The sequence below is a fragment of the Tetrao urogallus genome (assembly GCF_951394365.1).
Source record: "Tetrao urogallus genome assembly, chromosome: 21".
Taxonomy (NCBI): domain Eukaryota; kingdom Metazoa; phylum Chordata; class Aves; order Galliformes; family Phasianidae; genus Tetrao; species Tetrao urogallus.
In genome coordinates, this window is record NC_136834.1 from 1,849,469 (window position 1) to 1,871,818 (window position 22,350).

At 44.6% G+C, this 22,350-nt stretch overlaps 1 protein-coding gene across 1 annotated transcript in view; it reads left to right on the top strand.

The window, feature by feature from the left end:
- Positions 1-22,350, top strand: part of KAZN (kazrin, periplakin interacting protein) — a gene marked incomplete at its 3' end in the record, with an annotated part of 142,150 nt that overhangs the window by 34,633 nt on the left and 85,167 nt on the right. Inside the window, exon 2 of the mRNA XM_079545376.1 lies at positions 2,098-2,255. Within this exon, the coding sequence (XP_079401502.1) occupies positions 2,098-2,255 (158 nt within the window). The remainder of the gene's footprint in view (positions 1-2,097; positions 2,256-22,350) is intronic.

Sequence of the window (22,350 nt, forward strand, 5' to 3'; positions counted from 1 at the left end):
TGGAAAAGCTGGAAGCTCTGCAAGCTGTAACTTTTACTTAGCTGGTTGTCTTGCTCGCAGCATTACTGATGTGCTATCAAGATGAAGCCACAAGCACTGATACAAGGAGGCAAAATTGACTTTTTCTTCTTTCTTAAAGGCACAAACAAGTATCTTTAAAACTGAGCACAATATACCCGTGCTTTTACCTCGGGTCCATAATCAGAACGTTTTTCATCCTAAGTTACACATTTACAAAGGAATCACTTGGTTTGACACTGGGCTGCTCAGCAGATATTTAAGATTTCCTGTTATTTTGGAAGGTTTTCCACTCTATCTTTCCCACTTACATTTTGTGTCTGCACAAGGCAGGATGTTGCTCCTGATTTAAATGAGGAATATCAGGTATCTCTGTGTGTGACATGGGACATTCAGTTTGGGCGTTCTTTGTTTTTACTTTAGTGGTCAGAGATTCAGAAACCCATGCTTTATTTCCATGGAGAAGATCCCAACTGGTTTATTTTCAAAACATTGTTCCATCATCTGCATGGAAAACGCTTTGTTTCAACAACCAGAGTTTAAACATAGCGCTACACTGACCTTCCCAAAGGGTGAAAGAGGAAATAATGAAGAATATGGAGCTGTTGCTTCAAACCAGAAGTTTAAAGTAACTTAGGATAATATAATTTTTTTTTTTGCTTTAATTTCTTTTAAGTACAAAGGCTGCAAAATGCTGCATGTGCCAATTTCTGGCTGAAATCTGCAGCGAAGCCATCAGCTGGAGGAGAGCTCCAATGGATGCTCACATCGTTAGCAGCACAGGTTGGCTTCTGGTGCAAGAATAGGAAGAAATGACCCATCCTCAATTATCCATTGGTCAGAGAGGGTGTGAGGGGATTAATACCCAGTGCTATGATGATGGTATATGTAAGTCTCAATCATATGTGAAGTTATTATTTAGTGAAGCTTTTGCTTGCAGCCATCAAGTTTTTGGTTGAATGGCGTTTTTGGTAAGCTGTCTGGTGCTACGTGCACATGAATGGAGGAATGCTGAGCTCTGATTTTCTTCCTTTCAAGAAATACAATTAGCTACTTCAACTAGGCAAAATCTCAATGTGGATTTTATTTTAAATCACAGAAATCATAGAATGGTTTGGCTTGGAAAGGACCTCCAAGGTCATCTGCTTTCCACCCTTATTTCAATCTCTTGTTTTTCAATCTTTTATATTCACTGGAGGGAAAAAAAAAAAAATTCTTTGCTAATCTTTGCTACTCTGAATTTTGTGGTAAGATCGTTTTTGGACAGAACCAGGTTGAGTGTATTTCAATTGCCTGGTGTTCTTGAAATCAGTTTGTCAAGGCATCCTAAATTATACATTGCTTTGCTCACAGCAGCTGGAGCAGAGCGGGGGCTGCAATACCTGCTGCATGTGGCAGCAATGCACTGCTGGGAGCCACAACCTCATTGAGGGCTTTCATTGCAGGAGGGGAATACTCTGAAGAATTATTTGGGCCTCATTTATTTAATGAGTCTAGAGCGTAGACTCACAATTGCAATGGTTTAAAAGCAAACTGCATCACAAACTGACCGTGCAGAGATGAGATAAATGCTGTTGTAGTTGTTAGTCTTGCTCTCTCCTATCCTACAAAAAGCCACTTTTTGTGCCTTTTGTCTGCTCCGAAGAGCTGGGGCCCAGCACGTGCAGAGAGCTGGGAGCAAGAGCCTGATTTTTTCATATTTTTATTCCATCAACGACCCGTTCCCTGACCTTGAGCAATTTTCTCTCTTCATGGCTACGCGGTGCTGCTCTTTAGATTTGCCACACCTCAGGGGAGAAGGCTTGTCTCTCAGCCTAAACTTCAGCTTAGGTTTTATGAATGCTAATATCAGATGAATTCAGGAAATATCACATTAATTTATGTGCAATGAACTCTTCTGTGCCGACAAGTTTGAGCACATCTCGTTCCCATCCGTGCATCGCAGCATGTTTCATCCAATCATAGAGTAAGGTTGGAAGGGACCTTAAAGACCATCTAATTCCAACCCTCTGCCATGGGCTGGGTGGCCAACCAGTAGATGAGGCTTCATGCCCTTTCTGCTCTCCTCTGTCTTCCCAGCTGTGGAGTCGCTGCACTCCCTGAACGACCAGATCTCCCATTTTATCGTGAACAAGTCAAAAACTCTGGATGAAGATGAGGATGCCTTTCTGCCCAGCGAGAAGGAATCTCTGAAGAGTGCCATGATGCTGATGAGGCACCTCTTAATGGATGCACAGGTATGAAAGCAATACATTTGCATCTGTTGTCACACAAGAAAGGCACGTTTCACAGACCTGGAGGCAATAGTTCATTTTTAGGGGTGGCTTTAGCAGTGCAAAACGTTGGTCCCCGACACTTGTTTATAACTGACGTGTGCTTCCAAAATGCACAGCTGTGGCAAGGCCATCTCAGTACAGGGAACAGCTTTTGATGGGCCCGTGTGTTAGATTTATCATAGAAACACAAAATCATTAAGATTGGAAAAGACCTCTGAGATCTACTAGTTCAACTGTCCACCTACCACCAATATTGCCCACTAAACCGTGACCCAAATGCAACACCACTTAAGGCTGGAGATTGATATACCCCTGGATGGAAACCCAGCATCATCTGTAGCAAAAGAAAATCATTTTGGCACTAAGCATCTGTGCTGATGCCACTTCTGGAAGTGCTAGACTCACAGCTGAGCTGTTGGTTTAATCTGCCTCCAAAATGTCAGTTAAAAGTCATGAAATCCTGTGCAGATGTTGCTTTGTGCTTTATTATTTTTTTAATGGAATATCTGGTTGCTATTGCCCCTATTACATCTTGTGCCTGTCACCTCCCGTTAGAAACCCAACAAGAAAATAAACACGGAGGGAATTACTCTGTAAGGATTAGCTGTGCTGTATGCAAAGTTATCGTACCCAGGGTTTTTTCTGGTCACTATTCCATGCTAAGTTTGCCACTGTGGGGGTCAGCCCAGGTCTGTGTTGATAGCATCACCACTAATCTGATGGTCCCTGGGGTTTGGTTTCCTCTGACTTGCTGCCAATGTTAAATGGGAAATGCAAACAGAGAAAAACACACGTTTTCATGTCTTATTTCCATATGCTCTCAGGTGGAGTCTGGTGGTTATCTTATCTGTTTCTCTCGCTTTCAAAGACCTTTAGTTCTAATTGCTTTAGCTAACAAGGTTTTGTTGCATGCGAGAAGCAAGCTGGGAATCCCTGGTGTTGGTAACAAAGGCTGGGTTGCAAATGGAGAGATGTGCTGAAGGTTTAGGGTGGTCAGTGCTCACAGTTCAGTGGGAAAGATGAGCAAGGGAGCCGATTATACCCAAAAAACAGAGCCAGAAATGGCCACCCTGGAAGACTCAGGCTTTGCCAGCCATGGTGCTCCTCTTGTATCCATATGTCTTTAGCCAAGTCCCCTCCATTTTCTCCCAGATTACTGACGGGGGCATTGCTGCAAGGACATGGAGGAGGAGAAGGGTTAAACTGAGCCTTAGGATTGTGCACACTGCCTGTGCTGCAGGTGGCAATACCTCTGGGGAGTCAGGTGTGAGAGCCGGCGGGTGCTGACAGGCATCTGCACACTGCAGATGGAATAAAAATGGGGCAAAAAGTGCCGATGGAAGAATTCCTTACATGGGAATTCTTTTTTTAGCACCTGAGAATTGCTTTACTACTTATTGGCTGTCCTGAATGCATATTAAGTGCTGCTTGAGCGACTGATGAAGGAAATGCCAACAGCAGAGGAAAATGTCAAGAATTCGGTGCCTTTCTTAACACACCTTGACCCCCCCCTGGACACAGCTCCATGATGTTCCCTTGGGCTCTGTTGCTGTCACCAGAGAGCTCAGCACTGACCCTCTGCTCCCCATGAGGAGATGTGGGCCACGATGGAGCAGCAGGCTGCCATGATGGTTCTGCAGGCTGTGATGGAGCAGCAGGATGCCATGATGGAGCTGCAGGCTGTGATGGAGCAGCAGGATGCCATGATGGAGCTGCAGGTCACCACGAGACTTCCCCTCACCCTCCACTTCTCTGAGCTGAACAAACCAAGGGATGCTTCTTGCTGTGGAGCAGAGGAACCACAGCAGAGGCACAGGGGGTTTCAGAGCTGTGTTATCTGAGAGCCAGAATCCAGACTCCCTTCTCCTGATCCTTTGCCTTCTCCCCCTCTTTTGGACTCTTGGAAGAATCTATTCCCCAGTCTGTTTTGTCAACTTGGAGATCACTTGTTGGTAAATGCAGAACAAAGAAACAGACCCTGAAGGAAACCATCTCCTCCCATATGCAACAGGACTTTCTCTAGTAGATAATCATAAAATCATCAAGGCTGGAAAAGACCTCCAAGATCACCAAGTCCAACCCCATCCCAAGCCCACTGTGCCTACTGGCCACCTCTCTCCGTGCCACATCTCCACATTGAAAATCTCCAGAGATGGTGACCCCACCACCTGCCTGGGTAGCCTATGCCAGTGCATCACCACTCTTTCTGAGAAATTTTCCCAAATATCCAACCTGAACCTCTCCTGGCACAATTTAAGGCCATTACTTCTCATTCTATCAAATGGGACATTACTTTGAAGGTAATCCTACAGGAATGTCACTGATGTTAACAGGAGCAGCATGGGCAAGTTGCCCATGGATATACAGTGGGTGCTGACCAAGATGTGGCTGTCAGTATGCTGAGAGGTTCCCTTGTCAGCATTAAACGGTATCTGGGGACAGGTAATAAGCTCTGTGGAGGCTGTCAGCTCAGATTCTGCCCACGGAAGACAGGAATTTAATGAAAGTCATTGCAATCTGCAGGGATCTCTTGACCCTGGAGGTCTCCATCCATCTAAAGTAGGGTTTTCTCATCATAAAAATAACCCATGGCAGGGATTGCTCGCTGCCAGCCAAGGAGCATCACCCTCCCTCGGAGAGCGTGCTGGAGCTTTGCCTCCAGATTGCTCATTTCTCCTGTTTGTGTGGGATTTTGGCAGCATCAGCCTGGAGGTGACACGGCGTTGCGTTCCCTCGGCAGCGCTCAGCGTGCAGCCTGCTGAGAGGGCATGAGAGGGGGGAAATTCGGGGTGGGGGAGGTGGGAATGGAAGTAGCAGCATAATGTGAACTAAAAGCTGTGCTTAGATAATGCTGGTGCACAACAGCAGGTTGTGAGAAAAGGTGCACTTACCCTATGCAGCACGTCCCATCCTCTGTGTAGTACAGGGATGGATAAACAATTTCATTTTTGCCAGCCGGCCCCATGCAGGATGCTATCACATGGGTATGGCCTCCTATGACAGATTGTCATTGCTGTCAATCACTTCTGACAGTCCTATTATGCCTGGAAAGGATGTTTGCTCTGTGCATGGTGCTTTATAATCCTCAGAGGTGGAATTTTATAGCCGAGCAGTGTTTTTTCCTTCGACGTTTCCCTCAGTAGGATTTATTGCTTCTGAGAGACATGTGACCAGAATCCATTATAGCTCCCAACTTTAAATCCTCCTCCAGCTTCACCTGCATTACTTTTTATTTCTTTTACTTTCTGTTTTTAATTGCTGTTGTGAGAGATGTGCCCAGCATCGAGCAGAAGGTACACAGCAGCTCATGGCTGTGTCACAGGCATCAGACCTAATCTAGCATTTTGAAGCAATTAATCTAATGAATGTTACGAAGATGCATCCAGGCACCAGCACCAACCTAGAGTAGGTTAATGATCTCCTCTATTCAATTCCCAGATGCCTGACCCCAAAAGCCAGTCTTTCAGGAAGTTCTGAACATTGAGCTATTTCCATAAAGAGTTGAATTGACTTCGAGTGGATTTTAAGCTCTCTGGGAGAAACACCACCTTTCCACTTGTTTCCTTTCACAGCAGCGTGTGATTATCATCAGGGCCCACTTAGGCTCTGTTACAGGAGGAATAAACAGTCACAGAGATGATCTCTCAATTCGGACAGGACTTTTCAGATGCATGCATACCATGAATGATGAGGTAAGAGAGGATTAGCCTAGCGTGGAGCAGCTGGCTTAGATTTAATTGGATTTCAGTCATGGACGAGGCGTGATTCAGCAAGCATGAGGATGTCGAGATATCCGACTGCATCCCTGCTGAGAGGTTCATTGCTTTCTTAGGCAGAGAAAGAAAATAAACCAGGAGGCTGTAATAGCAGAAGTTGTCAACAAAATAGAATGGATGTTGCCCCAGAGTTATAGGGTGAAAACCGTTTTCATTTGCAGTTGGAAGTTTTTTTGTTTAATATCCAGGGTTTTAGTGAAATGCCTCAGCTTTCAGTAACTTAAGGGAGAAAGCTTCAGCGAGTATTAATCGTAGAATTGTAGAATGGTTTGGGTTGGAGGGGACCTTTTAGATCATCTAGTTCCAACCCCCTGCCATAGGCAGGGACATCTCCCTCTAGGTCAGGTTGCTCACAGCCCCCTCCAGCCTGGCCTTGAGTGCTTGCAGGGAGGGGGCATCTCATTGATCCACAGATACTGCTCGAAGCTGATGTTGGTTTGGGTGGAGGTTCTCACCTTATTTCCCTTTGGAAAATATTTGAATTGTCATCACCACGAGCCCTTTAGTTTTGACACCGAGGTCCCATAAAGTAAATCATTTAAGGTGAGAGGAAATACTTCAGAAGGAAAACCTCCTTGGTATGACTGACTTCTAACCATTCAATACCCCACCAGCTGTTTGCTTTTAATATTGCTCTCTGTTTTCTTTTCTCCCCCGGAAAATTAAACATAATTTCTGGAGCTGTCTTAAATTACATTCTTTTCTTCAGCAGTCTGTCATCTTTCCAAGGCAGACCATCGTATACCCAGCGATGGTAGTTATAGACCATGCAGGCTGACTAGCAGTAGTTCCATTACATCAACTGACCTTTAAAAATAGTTCTCATTTTCCACAGAGACCTGTTGTACAAAACCAACTGTGTTGTTGCAATATTTTGCTTGCTTGTTAAATGCTTTCCACCATCAGGCTCGTAGCAGCCCAAGCTTTAGGAACAAAACACTGTGACCTTTACTTTCATATGAGTGGGTTGTATTAGTATCTACAGGAAGAAAAAAGAAGGGAGGATTTGCTCTTTCTTTCAGTGCACTTGAATTGTTTGATTTCTAAAAGCATCCTTGCCACGCTGATGTGTTTTGGGGGGTGCAGAAGTAGATACAAGAATTATTCTCCTTTATGGAATAATATAAAACATAATTTTAAGCTGCATGTCAGCACTCAAGTTTGCAAACTGGTTTGGCTTGGAAAACACCGTCAGATAAAACCAGGATAGGGGAAAGCCTGAAAAATAAATCTGCTGTTCCCTGTGTAGTGATTTTTAAATTAATCTTGTCATCCCATTTCCATAAGCAGAAATCTTCTGAGCCCCTTCCAAGGCAGCAGCCCATCTTCTAATGATCCTGCTTGGGCTAGTCAGGCAGGGAGCACAAAGGACTCCAGTTCTATTGAAGGAGAAGATAAAACGTGGCATCTAGCAAGCTTCATCAAGGCTCCTGTTGTCTCTAATGGCATCATTAGCATGTGTTACATGAGCCCAGGCCATGATGCCTTTCCCTAAACGTGTGCCTGCCAACCTGCTCCCTCTTTTCATGATCTGGGAGAGGAAAAATTGATTTGCTTCTGTTAGTTCAATCTATTAGGGGGATGATGTGCCGTATAATGAAGGGAGATCAAAAGTAGCCTTAAAATAGGAGATGCGTGGAAACACGGACGCTGCTGCCTTTACCAACTCAACTCTGCACATCATTAGCTACCCACAAATGGTGAGGCTTGATAGGAGCCCTGGTCCCTTTGAACACCACACCTTGGCTTCTCATTATTCATGACTTGTTTTTAGCTGCCTGTAGTTTATTGATTCCCACGGGATTGGTGTTTTAAGGCTGATTTTCTCTGTCCTTCCATTCTAGTGGAAGGAAGAGTTTTTCCCAAATGTGTGATGCTATCCAGTTAGCTGGGATTTAAGACAGAGATGGGGTTATCACAGGACCCAGTGCGTGCCTGAGGTCAAAAGCTCTGCATGGTTCACACCAACCTCCCATGTTTCTTTTGCCAGTGACAGCAAAGCCAATCCCAGTTGGAAGGTAACATTTCTCTGAGTCTTTAAATCTGTGAAGTTTAAATAGCTGGGTGTTGTGTAGCAGCCCAGCGCCGTGCTTGGGTGAGATAAATATATATGTGTATGTCTATAAAAGAGTAGAGCATGTGAGCAACTACTTGCATTTGTGTAAGTTTTTAAGGCAGATGAAGGAAGAGTCACACATCTATTTGCACAAATCACTGCCAGAAATCTTCTTTATGTGGCTTCTGGAAGAATTCTGCTGCACAATTGGTCAGAAAGCTTCACAACAAGGCCAACTCTTTCAGTACTTGACTACCATGAGTTGCCCAGATCTATAACTTCAGGCATGAAGCACACCCAATATTTTACTCTTGCAATCAGCCTGATGCATGGTGGCCAAGTAAGAATAGTTCTGGCTGCACGTTTTTCATTGCTGTTCCTTGGCAGCCCAGGATTGCTGTGTTCATTTAGCCACCGCTGTACCCTGGCCAGCCTCCGCTCCTTTCCACCCTTGGGACTGGAGTAAAAAGACTTTTGGCATTTGTAAAATCCCAATGCACACCAAGTACAAGTGTCTGCATCATGGAGAGAATGTAAACTCAGCTGTTCTGCCATGCACAGCATTGCCATGCTGCTGCTTTGCCTTGCTGTGTCTCAGTTTGTTTCTTGCTCTCAATACAGCTTGCTCCAGGGTGTACAGTGCAGTGTGTACAAACAGGGGAGGAATTCTGCAAAAGCCTGCCTTAGATTTTTCCAATGAGATGCAAAGATGAAAAATAGCAGAGAGAAGTTGGTTTTGTTGCAAAGGGACAGGGAAGCAAAGAGCAGCTGGTGACAACGTGATCCCATCCAGCAGTTAACTCTTCTCTTTCTGCATTTCTGTTCTGTGAATTGGGCACAGATTTATTTCTTTGACATTTGGATAAGCTCTCACTGAGGTTTCTGCCTGGGACTCCAAGGCATGGATTTGGCTTTCATTTTCTTCTTGCACTCTCCGTGTTATTGCTCTGCAATGGATGGATTCTCTTGCCTGCAATTACTGCAAGAAAATATTTATATCACTGGGTAACAACACTGAAAAGCAATATTACATTTGCCATCACCCAAGTGCTGTAAGACCAGAGCTGTTAGAAATGCATTCAGTAAAAGATGCTTCAGTGCCGTGACATTGGGCTGGCTCTGATCTCCTTCCCTCTGTTCTGTTTTGTTCTCCTTTGGTACTGGAAAATGCTCATTATTTGGAGTTAGGTTTGATATTGCTGGATTGAAAACCCAGAGGTGCTTTCAATATTTCCTGTCCTACAAAAGGAGAAGACTTTCTCCCCATCTCCCCCATAACAACCAAAAAATAAAACCCCACTGCAAAATCCCTTCTGCAATCAGGAAGGAATAACCTCGTGTTTAAAGGGCACAGAAGAGATCCTCAACAGGTCTCTTGTTCAATTAATTGCTGATAAATTAGTATTGACTCCCCTGTTTTTGTTGCTCTATGGAGGTCATGCCAGGAGAGAGATCAAAGCTGGGTGTTGTGTAGCAACCCAGCGCCATGCCTGGGTGAGATAAATATATATGTGTATGTCTATAAAAGAGTAGAGCATGTGAGCAGATGCCTTTCCTTAAGGCAAGGGGTACCAAGACTGAGAACATCTGTAAAGAATTTTCCCTGGAGGTGTTCAAGAAGCATGGAGATGTGGCACTGAGGGTCGTGGGGGCATGGTGGGATAAGTTGGGGTTGGACTTGATCTTGGAGGTCTTTTCCAACCTTAATGGTTCTATGATTCTATTCCTGCAGGCTGCAGATGTTGCAAAACAAGCTCTTGCCCAGGTAATCCCCAAATCCCAATCTACCCACCACCTTCACTCACCTATTGCTCTCCCACCTCTGACCCAAGGCAGAGCTTTTCAACCATGGAGACCTGTTAAATGCAGAAGGAAAGACGATGGCAACTTTATGTGACTTGCAACTGATGTATATTCATGATCTGGGAAGTGCATGCATGAGTGTGTGTGTAAAACCTCTGCAAGCTTTAATTAGAGTTCATGAGAGATAAATGAAAAGTATCCTCATAAATGTGGAAGGAGCAATTAAGAAGGCTGGAGAGTCTCTGCAATCGCAGCGGTTTATCAGCAATGCAGATTTCCAGCTAATAAGCAGTGAAAACACCAATTGTGCAGGAAACAAATGAAACAGAAAATCCTACCTGGCTTTGCAGCCCCTGCTCTGTGTTCTGAATGAGGCAAGGAAATGAAAACTTGAGAAAAATGTGTTTGATTCTCTGCAAGCATCGCTTGGTAGCAGGGCACAAGAAGCCTGTAGGAAGGTGCAGATAAGAGGGGACAGCACGCAGCGATAAGGCACCATCGTCCTTATCTACTTTGAGATGTGTGCAGGTGGAAAGCAGGCTGCAGGCTGCAGGGCTGCTAGCATGCATGCTGAGCAGGTCCTGCAATGCCCTGTGCAAGCAGGGAGGTTGCATGGGTCCATTCTCTGCTCAGGGGCAGCAACACTGAGCCCAACATGCACGCAGAGCAGCCAAGCTTCATGTTTGTATTCGTGTCTCCCAAAGGCTGATAAATATTGAATGGCTCTTTGAGATACAGCCTTTGTGTTCTTTCCCCGTGTACCAACGGTTGCTTGATAAAAAGTGAAGTTACTTCTTCAAATTTGTGCCTCGGATGCTGGAGAGGAAGGTAATTTTGTGAGAAAAACTCCCTTGATTCTTAGGAAATGCTAATAGAAGATAGGTGTTTTTTTAAAAGAGAGTGCTTGCTATCGATACTGGAAAGAGGCAAAAATATTCAAAACATCCATGGAAGTTCACCCTGGCAGCCAATTTTGTCCAGATGTTGCAGCCCCTTATAACTTAACTCCTTCTGGGCCACAGGCAAAGCTGCTCTGCAATGAATTCACTCACCACATGTCGGCTCCGATTTCATTTGCACAGGGATTTGGCAAACAAACAATGCAGATCTTCTCCAAACTTGACTTTTTTGTTGCAAGGGTTCTGTGGTTGTAGGACCCCTTCATCACCGAAGAGCTGCTTTCCCCATTGGGATAAAGTGCCTTTGACCCGCTGTGTAAATTTAAGAATGTCATTTAATTCCCATCTTCCTCACTTATCTGTGAGTTGGGAATAATTTTTGCCTACTTCTCAGTGATAGCATGAGACTCTTCATTAATTAATGCGTGTAAAAGCATGGGGATCCTTGGGGTGAGAAGTGCTTTAAAATATGCTGTTAATAATAAATATCAAGTAATGCACCTTGGTACCTCTTAGCAATAATTGGTGCTATCATTTCTGCCCAACTCTTCCATGAATTAAAAGGCTTTGAGCAGCATTGGAACCGTGAATGGTGCTGGGACCAATTAACATCTAATTGTACGTCAGTTCGTACATCCTTGCCTCTCCTGTAATGGGAGTCTCAGGAAAATCTCCATGGATTTTAATGGTGCAGTGTCAGAATCCAGCCCCAGACATGTTTGTGGGATTACTGCTGAATAGCCTGCGTTCTTCTGGTTGCTTGGTGATTAAGCTAAAGGCAAAGCTATGCTGGTTTAATATTAACGTAAATGGAATTAGCCGCTCTTTTCATGAGCTAAATGTTACATGAAAATTTTCATTCTAAGCAAAAGATGCATTTTTTTTTTTTTCCTGTTGATATTTGAATTTAATTAACTCTTTTGTTGAAAGGTTGATGGTTGGTGACCTGCTCTTTCTGCTTAACCTCCTCTGGATCTTATGGAAAATCCAATAATTTGCTGCTCAGTCACCCAGCTCAAGCTCTTATTAGTTTTCAAGCAGATAGTACTCCTAAAAATGGAGGCTCTGGATATGATTCTCATGTTAAAAAATAAAAAGTGAGAGGTGTTATGAAGAGATGATCAATCTTTCAAAGATTGGCTGTCCTTTGCTGGCACACACAGTATTACTACATTACTTTGGACGAGAGGCAGGGCAGAGTAACCATGCCAATTAGAACCATAGAATCATTAAGGTTGGAAAAGACCACAAAGGTCATCAAGCCCAATCATCAACCCATCCCCACCGTGCCTTCTAAACCATGCAATTCAACACCACAAATGAAGACCTTGCAAATTAACACAGAAGAAAGTCGATGCTTGCTAAGAGGCAAATTTATAGCAAAACCTATGGTGTGGGTTAAAACGGCCCCTTTTGGCATGAGCACCTTCTGGTTGTTTGGCCATGGGTCAAGATGAAATGATGGAGCCTTGATGCTGAACCTCTTCATGCTGACACACTGCTTTCTGCATTGCTCTGCTGCTGCTGGTCCATGATTTTGGGAGGGTTTGGGTGAGGAAAAGGAGTCGTGCTGGTGTTTGGAGCACTTAGTGTGATCTCTTGCTGCCATTCCCTAACGTGCAGAAAGCAGCAGTAGCCCTGCACAAGTGGCTGGTGATGTATGTGAGCCTGGTGGCTTTCTTGTTTCTTCTTAAAATAATACTTTGCACACTGCCTGGGAATTAGTGGTTAACGTTATTTATGCATGAGGAATCTCTATAGAAGGGGCTTGAGGGAGAAAGGATATATGTACTACATGAAAGCCAAAAAAAGTAATTTTTGAAATATCTTCCCAATCTCCATTCTTTCTTGCAGCAGTTTAAAAAGGCATTTGCTCTAGGATTTTGCTATATCTTACAGTATCTTAGCAGCTAGGTTAAGAGGTAGAAGCAAGCACGGATGTAAAAGGAGCAAACACAGAGTTTGGTAGCCTGGGGGAAGTCAAAATCTCTTAATTTTACTGCTTTCAAAAAAAATAATCTACAAACACAGAGTATCTTTCCAAAGCCAGGGAGTGCTCCTGCTGACTCTGGTGCAGATTCTGCCTCACTTTCAAGCATGCTCTCCCTTCTCTGTCTGCAGACTGACAGAGGCTGAGCATGCATCACCTCTGTTCACCGTCCTACTTGGAGGAATTCAGGATTGCTGCACGATGTGCAGCCCTGTTTAGCATTCCCCAACTGCTCTCTGTTCCCTTCCAAACGAAGTCAGTCTCTGTTACTTTTGGCATATTGATATAAGAAGATCTGCATCTTGGCTTCTCCTTTTGTCCCATTATTCATGCTTTTAGCAATCTTTGCTCATCTAAGGATTTGTACTTCTTTTTTTCTTTTTCAGCTGTCTGGTTTTGTCTTACATCGCGAACGACCCAAATAAAATAATGAAAGCTGTCTTAATCTATTAATCCCCAGATTGTACATTATTAATAATGAAGGCAGTGTAATTAGGCTGCAAAATGCACAGCGAGCACAACATTAAGATGTCCTTAAGTAACATCTGTGGCTTATGCTTGTCTTCTATTGGCAACCACCACCAAGATCTCACATGAAAACAGCATTCACGCCTGGCATTGCTTTTACAGAACACAGTGGCTTCATTTTTACCCAATGCCTATTAAAAAGCAGTCCCCAAAAAAGGCATAAAATCATCGTGAACACTCAGCCCTATTTAAGTCATGCTTAAGGTGCAGATCCTGCTCTCAGCTCTCATTGCTACCCAACTCTTCCATGAATTAGATGGCTTTGAGGAGGACTGGAACCATGAACGGAGTTGGGACTAATTAACATGTAATTGCAATATAGTCATGCTTAAGGTGCAGATCTTGCTCTCAGCACTGTTGGTGCTTCACTGAATGCATTTCTTGCCCCCTTGGTTAGGAAGCAGTGGCACAAACCCCTTTCCAGGAGGTGCTTTGCTGCTTGCCATACCCTTTCCCATCGCTGCTCACAGTCCATGGCAAATCCCCATGGTCCCCATCCCTGCCCTCTGTGACAGCTTTGAAAGCTGAAAGACCAACAAAGGACCTTTGGAAGCAGAGGGACAGGTGTATCAGGTGTATCAGCCTTTGGCAAGGGCTGCAGATCCGAAGCAAAGTGCTTCAGCATTGTTCTGAGTTTACTCAGATGAAATTGTCCAAACCTAGGCCAAAGCTGGGGAAAGTTTCAAAACTCAGCCCCTGTGCATCCCTCAGCACACAAACCTGTGTACACACAAATGGTATCCGGTCTGAAACAGGAGCTGAAGTGGTCCTCAGATTCATCCTGTGTGGTTAGGGACATAAAGGAAGAAGTTCCTGTGATTACAGCCTTCTTTAAACAGCCCTCATGAATAATACACTTGAGCTGCTGTAAAAAAGCTGCGGCAGTGATGCTGTGACTCATCTCAATGCACAGAGCTGAAGGTGTAATTATAATTTTCGGCATGGCCACTTGCTTCTGCCACAGCTGTGCCATGCTGGATGGGAGCTGGGAGCTGCCCCAGCCCTGGTTCTGCTCCCTGCTTGGGATCCATGGGAGCCTTATCTCTGCAAAAGTGAAGAGGTACCTGGAACGTGCTTTGATATCTTCCTCCCCTAATTCTCCTACTTGGTGTAAGGGTCCTAAATCAAAGCCATTGCTGCTCTGTAGGCATGTCATTCCACTGGCTTCTCTTTACAGGGTTCCTCCTCTCTACTGCACTGCTGTACCATTATGTTGGTGTGGCAGCAGGCAAATTGTTCCTGAAGGCTTGGTTTAAGCATAACCCAGTGCTTGGTGAAGAGCTGCAAAGTGGTGATGCCCCATTCCTGCAGACACCCAAGGTCAGGGGATGGGGCTGTGAGCACTGATGGAGCTGTGGGTGTCCCTGCTCAGTGCAGGGGTTGGACCTGATGGCCTCTAGGGTCCCTTCCAACTCCAACCATTCTGTGGTTCTATGAAATAAAGGTGAATTGTCAAAGCTTTGCTGCATTCAGTGGGCATTGTCCTTGCAACTAAACCACGGACCAGCTCTTGCCAAACCATCCAAACATGACCTGATCTTTTATATGGACTTGAGAGGAAGAGTGAGCTCTGACTGCCCAAAGTACAGGTGGGCAGACATTGCATCTGTGTGGTGCTACCGTGTCCTGCAGTAAAAACAAGCACCCTTGGTAGCAGGTGCCGTTAAAGATATGGTTTGGCAAGCGTGCACATCTCAAACAAAAACCAAATAAAGGATTTTAAAAGGGTTTTAAGGAGTTTTTGAATAGTGTTTAACAGTGGAGCGTTATACAGAATAACTCTGCTCTCCCCACTCATCTTGTGGATGCAGCCCTGTCAGATCCAAAATTATTAGCTGAGCCGAATCCCAGCGCTGTGCTTACATTACTCATACAATCAGTGGCGACTATGCCCAAACAAGAAAAGAAGCCAGTCCTACAGCTATATTAATGTGGCTGCTCTGCTGAAACACGGGAAAAATGCAATGTTTGCAAAAGGGGCAGGGGAATTGATAGTGCCAGGGATTGTGTTGTGGCACCTTTGAGAGCAGCGCGCACAACAGAGGGTGAATAAAGACCTTATAAAAATACTTGGCAGCCACCCCGCTAAATCTTTCAAGGTATGAGTTTCTTATTTTAGTTGATTTACGGGTCTGAAAAAGAAGCAATCACTGTTAATCAAAATAACTCACTCCTACTCCGAGTGTGAAAGCTGAAGTTAGATGAAGGTCATAGAAGAGGGATGGTAAACCAGCTTGGGGCAGTTCATGCTTTGAGTTTATGAGGGAGTCCATTGCGGGGAGGAAATAGGTTCTGCAAGCGATAATTATTTTTTAAATGGATCTTTTTTCCCCCCAAAAGGTAAAGTTCCTATCTACAGCAGATACGCAGACACAATATTCTTAAATATGCCTGAAGGGATGATTTCCCAACCAGTTTTGGTAGTAAAAGACATCCAGGGGCTGAGAAGGGATGAGGTTCTGTAGGTGTCAATCTACATTTTTTCACTAAGCCAGTGATGCTCCATAGTCTTCTCTCGTGTGCATGCTTGAGGTCTCCATCGTCTGCAGAAGTCTGTTTCTGGATAGGTGGGTGCCTTCCCTTGTCCTTTGGAGGAGCAGTGCTTCGTTGCCACGTCCCATGCCCTGCTTGGGTTGCTCCCACTGAAGGACACCATTGGACACTTCGTTCAGTACTTTGCTGGTGGCTGATCCCCAAAGAAAGCAAAGCTGAACAGGCAGCACCCCAAGAAACCCTTCAAAATGCTTCTGTTAATGGCTCTGAATGAGTTCCATGTTTTGCCTTGAAGCTCCCTTTGATAGCTGAAATGTTCCTTGAATTCCATTTGGAAGTAAGAGGGCAATATCTAACTTCAAGCAAAAAAAACCTCAATTGCCTGTAGCAGGCATTTTGCTGCCAAAATTACCAGTTTTGCCAGCAGCATTTATGACTGAGAAACTGCAACAGCTGTGTGTTGCACGTGGATAATGCAGTGAGTGAGCATAGCAGTGACGAAGGGAGCCTGAGTCCATCAGAAATGCTGTTTAAAACCAAACATTTTGTGGTCGGTGGGGTTCATCTCCTATCCTCTGTCCCTCCACATCCCAGGAGCCCACACCTTTTCCTTGAAAAGCTTCCATGAGATATTTGGAATTTCTGAAGAACACATGCATACATTTTTGTGTTTGCATAACCAGTCGCACAGACACTCCCAGGGACTGCAAGCGCTCACAGAAAGCAAACTGCAGATCAGCTCCCAAATACTGGGGACCAAGCCAACATTATGAAAGCTATAAGTTATAATATAAATAGCACACACCTAAGTCAGCTCATGAATTAAGTTATATTTCCAAAAGATCTCTCGTGGCAGCCTACTAAAACAATATATTATGTGCTCAGAGGCAGCGTTCGCCTGATGCACTGAAAGGGGATAATTAAAGGCTTCTCAAGTCCCCAGTGTGCTGGCAGCTGTGGGTCCATGTGAGCAGCAGCCCCAGGTCCCATACGTGTCCCTCCCACCAGGACAGAGCCCATTACTCAGAATAAACCTGGAGGGGAAACAGCTTCTCTGTCCTCATAAATATATAGAAGTAATCCTCTGGGAATCACGTAAAGAAGTAGTAGCAGGTGGCAGCTCTTCTTTTCACCCTCAGAGTGCATGTTTAGAGGCAAAATGGAGGGGAGGAGCCAATTACTGGGATTAGTGAACTTCAAGAGGCAGGTGCTGGTGTTCTAGCTAGGAAACTGCTGCTTCCTATTCAACGAGATGCAGGTGCTCAGTGTGCAGTGCTGGCTTTGGCCACCAAGTTTGTTTAATTATAGAAGCAGAAGATGAAAAGAGGTAACGCTTGATGGTGGCTTGCTTCTGAATGAGAAAAAGGCCCATTGCACAGCACTGAAACTCAATAAAGATGGCATTCTCGGAAGTGAGTATGGAAGCCATGCAGGTGATGTGTTCTACGTGGTTCTATCATAGGGAGAGTGGTGAGGTGCTGGAACAGAGAGGCTGTGGGTGCCCCATCCCTGGAGGTGTTCAGTACCAGGCTGGATGGAGCCCTGGGCATCCTGGTCTAGTACCAGTTTTGGAGGTTGGTGGTCCTGCCTGTGGCAGGGGTGTTGAAATTTGATCTTTGTGGTTCCTTCTAGCTCAAGTCATACTATGGTGCTGGGAGATTGTGTCTTGATGGTGTTGCTCTGTGGTGTAAGTGATAACGTAACATCACAGAATGACAGAATGGTTTGGGTTGGAAGGGACCTCAGAGCCCATCCAGTCCCAACACCCTCCCATGGGGCAGGGACCCACCAAATCAGATATAGAACCATAGAATGATTTGGGTTGGGAAGGACCTTTAAGACCACCTACTTCCAACCGCTCTGCTCTGGGAAGAGACACCTGTGTGGCATAAAGGCTTTGGTTCTGAACAGAGCAATAGAATTCTAGACTTATATTCTTGTGTAAGATACAGGAAAATGAACAGCTGAGAACAAACCTACGGGTTAGCACCAGGCAAGAGGCTGAAGCAGAAATCCTTTTGCTCGTCTGGCTGCAGCTCCTGCTCGATCCGAGCTGTGCGTGCCTTCTGCTGGTTACAGAACAGATGGTCTTCATGGGCAGTGCTGGGAGCAAGAGACCCAGGCAACAAGCAGGGGAAGGCTGGGGGCACAGAGCCCAGCTCCTGCACAATGAGCACATTTTGCAGTATTTAAAAGCAACCTGTCCTGCATGGTGAGAGAGATGTGACAGGGCAATGGTTCATGTGCTTTACCTGCAGGGTAGAGCCCAAAAGCTGCGGGGTAGAGGTGGAAAGGGGGAAAAGAGCATTGCACAACAAGAGGAATTTCTGGGGAAATAAAGATGCTGCTTTATGTGTCTGTATGAGCTCTGTGAGGGAAGGCAAATAAAGTCAGGGCTGGCTGGGACCCCACTGTCAGTTTTCAATTACTGTGGGATCAATAAATATCAAAAGAGGAAAAATAACTGTGCTGAACTGCATTTTCAGGGCCCTCTGGTTAGGGAGATGGTGATGCTAAACGTTTTGGAGCCTCTCTGCTGTTTGAACTGTTGTGTGCTGCACCTCCCCACCTGGCTTGCTGCATCCTGTTAAAAGAAATCCTGGAGATTTCAGGTCTGCAAAGGATGCTCTTCAACAAGCAACCTTCTTCCAAGAAAGCAGAGCTCCTGAGACCTAATTAAGTGCCTCAAATGTATTAACAGTATTGTTTCTTGCAATTTTAAAACATGGTTACTTGTAGCTAAAGAAAAGTAGAGCTGGCGATACAGGAACAGCTGAGCTTCCTTTGCACGATGCTGGACCAAATAAAAAATCAATAGTTTTGAAAAGGTTATACTGTTCATAAGAGATGACATTTTGGAGATGACATGTTGAAAGGTGATGGCGTGTAGACAGTTTTCTCCTATAGAAACATTTTTTCATGGCAGTATTGACAGAGTATTTAGGTATTGAAGACCCAAGTCTCACTGCAAGAAAGACATTGAGGCCCTGGAGGATGCCCAGGGCAATGTCACCATCGCTGGAGGTGGGGTTGGGCCTGGTGATCCGAGAAGTATTTTTCAACCTTAGAAATTCTGTGATTCTCTGATCGTACATCGACTTGAGTTATTAAAGTGAGCAGAGCATGGCCACTGGAAAAAGCTGCCAGAAGGCAGCCTTGTTTCTGGCACAGGCTGGTTATGAAGCACTTGCTGGTATTGCAATTTTCAGTTGCCTCAGGCAAAAGATGTTGACTATGAATCCTAGGATAGAAATCTCATGTTGCGTTCCTTATAGAAATGGGAGATCTAAGCCATGCATTTTTAAACAGAACCCCCGAACCAGGGAGCAGTTGCAAGTATCTGTGAATGACCCAAGCTGAGGAAACTGCAGGACAATTCTGGGACATTTCTTCTGAGAGGCATTTCAGCCTCTCATAAGAAGATGAACCCAGTGCTGGATCTGAGATGAAATAGCCTGGGGAGCAGACAGAGTGGAGAAAAAGCCACAATTATCTTCTGACAAAGTAATTAAAATCTGACAAGCAAAGGCAGTCTTGGGCAGCAGGATGAAGCTTATGGAAGTGGACAGGGCTCTGTAAGTGAGTTTCATAGCCAAGCCAAAATATGTGGGTCATGAGTACAGTGCATGAGGCTGAAACCTCGGTGACAGAGAACACACCATGAAGCTACACCGAACCATGAGCACCTTCCAAAACACCCAGGCAACGTAGAAATTGCTCCCTGCCACTGTCAACTTCATGATTTTCCCCTCTGGGTTCTCTAGTTACCAAAATAGATTTAGCCAAACACTGACTTATTCTATGTATTCTTTTTTTGTTTCTTCTTGGTACCATGATCTTGCTTGTGTTTGGGGATAGGAGAAGAGCAGAAAGGCCATTTGAAGTCTTGTCAAAGAAAAATAGCCCCGTTTTGCTTGTCTCTCCCATGTAAGGAGAGCAATATAGAGGCATTCAAGGCCAGATTGGATGGAGCAGCCTGATCTGGTGTGAGGCACCCAACCCACAGCAGGGTTTGGAACTGGATGGTCTTTAAGATTCCCTCCCATCGAAGCCATTCTAAGTGACTCTATGAATATATGCGTATGTGCAAAGCTGTGAAAGCAAAGCAGAAAAAAAAAACAAACTATGTAAGGACCATCAGCCACGTCTGACAAGGCACCATGTGTGAGCTCTGCATTTCCTCACAGCTGATGAAACTGGTGGCAGCAACTCGCGGATCTGCACAAACTGTACGAGTAGGTTGACTGCACAAATGAGTTTAATCGTTTGCACAAAATCTGCTTTGCTTCTTCACAGTGTAACACCGATCTGATTACTATTTTTTGTTGCTTTCACTGACAAAGTGCATCTTGTTGGTTTTTGAATAATTAATGCTATCGAATTCGGCTTTGATCCAGGAACATGCCAGGAAAAGCTGTGCTATCCAATCTACTGCAAAACAGCCTTTCCTAGCACATTATTTTTATTCCAGTGCTGTAGTATGGGAAGCCCAGCAGTGCATTGGCTGATGTGGCTTCTTCTGTCTCTTCATCACAGCAGTTGCCTCATCCCTAACCTGTGAGAGCTACAAATCCCATTAGTTTAAAAGCAAAATCAACCTGCTTGCAAACTCCAGCCTGCTTTGGGCTATTAGATCTATATGCATCATCATCTTTTAATTTGGGGTGCTTTAAAACCTGCTGGAGCAGCAGAGCACCATCAGGTGGGAAGCTCATTCGATCCTGGCGCAGTGGGTTTTGACATGCAGCTTCCCATAGAGGTTGGAAACCACTCAGATCTCCATGGGAAAGCATGTTGGAGCTGAGCAGGGTTTACCTGGGGGAAACTTTAAGTCAGTTTGTTGTTCCTCTGAAAGATCCATAGACATTGTGGTCAACAAGGGAAATCCTTTCCTTATTTTCCAGAGGGACTGTTAAGAATGCCCTTTTTATCATGTGAGGACATGACAATAAAGGAACACACTGCACGTCCGGGGTTGGAAGGGACCCAGTTCCAGCCCTGGCCATAGGTCTGGTTGCTCCCCACCAAATCAGGTTGCCCAGGGCCCCATCCATGGCCTTGAGCACCTCCCAGGATGAAGACTTTTGCAGGGCAAACTTGTGTATGTTCCTGCAAATCAAAGCCCAGTAACATAGATGATGGTTTGCTGGCACTGGGACAGTCAAAAACCATAGGGCGGATACACCATGCTCTTCATCTCCACTTGTTCATTGCCCTGTGATCAAAACTAGGTGTGCTGCTCTGAAGTGAGTCAGTGTTCCACAACCAATTCAGCATTAGAAATACGATAGGACTTCCAATTAGGGAAATAAAGCTTCCTTCTGATAATTAGTTGAAGAAACATGCTTGAATTCCATTTTTTTCTTTTAGATAGATAAGAGCAATGAACAGCTTGCTATTGAATAAATGAACATATTTTGCTACCCTGTGCGTGTTGTGCTAAGAAGGTGCTTTGCCTCATGCTGTGTTGGAGGCTGCTGGGTCCTTTTCCCTGGGAAGTTTATGGAAAGGACTGTAGACAGACTGTCCAGGCTCAGAGCTCATGAACACATGGAGTCCACTAGGATCCAGCAAGGAGGTTTCCTCCCTTTAACTGATGAGAATTTTGGTTTCTAGGGCTCTAAAATTCACTCCAACTAAAATGACCTGGGTGCAGGTGGTGGAACTCACTGCTGTCACCTCATGTAACCCCTAAATACTGGGATTTCCCTAAGGGTACCTGTATGAGTGAGATGTATCAGGAGATTGCTCCATTGAGGTTTATTTTCAGAGCCTGATTCTCAGTGTGCTGAGAGAAATAATAGGTGATAAGAAAAGAGGTAGTTTGCTGTGTTCAATTACCATCCAAACATCATCCTGGCATGGGAGAAGGAAAGGAATTGGAGTTTTAGTACAGGAAATGTGATGGCTTTGTAGGCGCTTGCCTGAGGCTGTGCATGTTATGCCTGGCAAGAAATGGGGGATTTCTATTCCAGCCATTGATGCTGATTATAGCAGGAGATAATTTGTGAGTGAACAATACATTAAAAGCATTGCCTGTGCCTGCTGGTGGGTTCAGTTCTGCATCCCATTGCCTTCTCTTGTTTTGCTTCGTTTTTATCTCCTATAGAGCAGCTGTGTGGCAAACTTTTCTAATTTCCCCCACTTTGGCACAAAGAAAATAAATTTGGCTTAGCGCCTTAACAGTTAATGTTAATTTAAAGACGTCGTTCATTAGAACGACTTAAAGAAAATCCAAATCAAATAAGCTAAATAAGAATAGGATTCTCTTCTGCGGATTTATAGGTGGCAAACTGAAATATCAGAGGGTCATGTATTCATCTGTCAATGTGTAATGTAATTAGACAAGATAATTGGGCGTACTAAGCTTTTACTGAGGGCTGAAAAATGTATTAACTTTCCTTCATTAGCTTTGATAAAAGTGCATTGCCATTGGAGATGGGCATAAGCTGCAATACTGAGTATGGATTTGGGATCAAAGCAAGAAGCTTTCCAGTGAGGAGCGTGCATC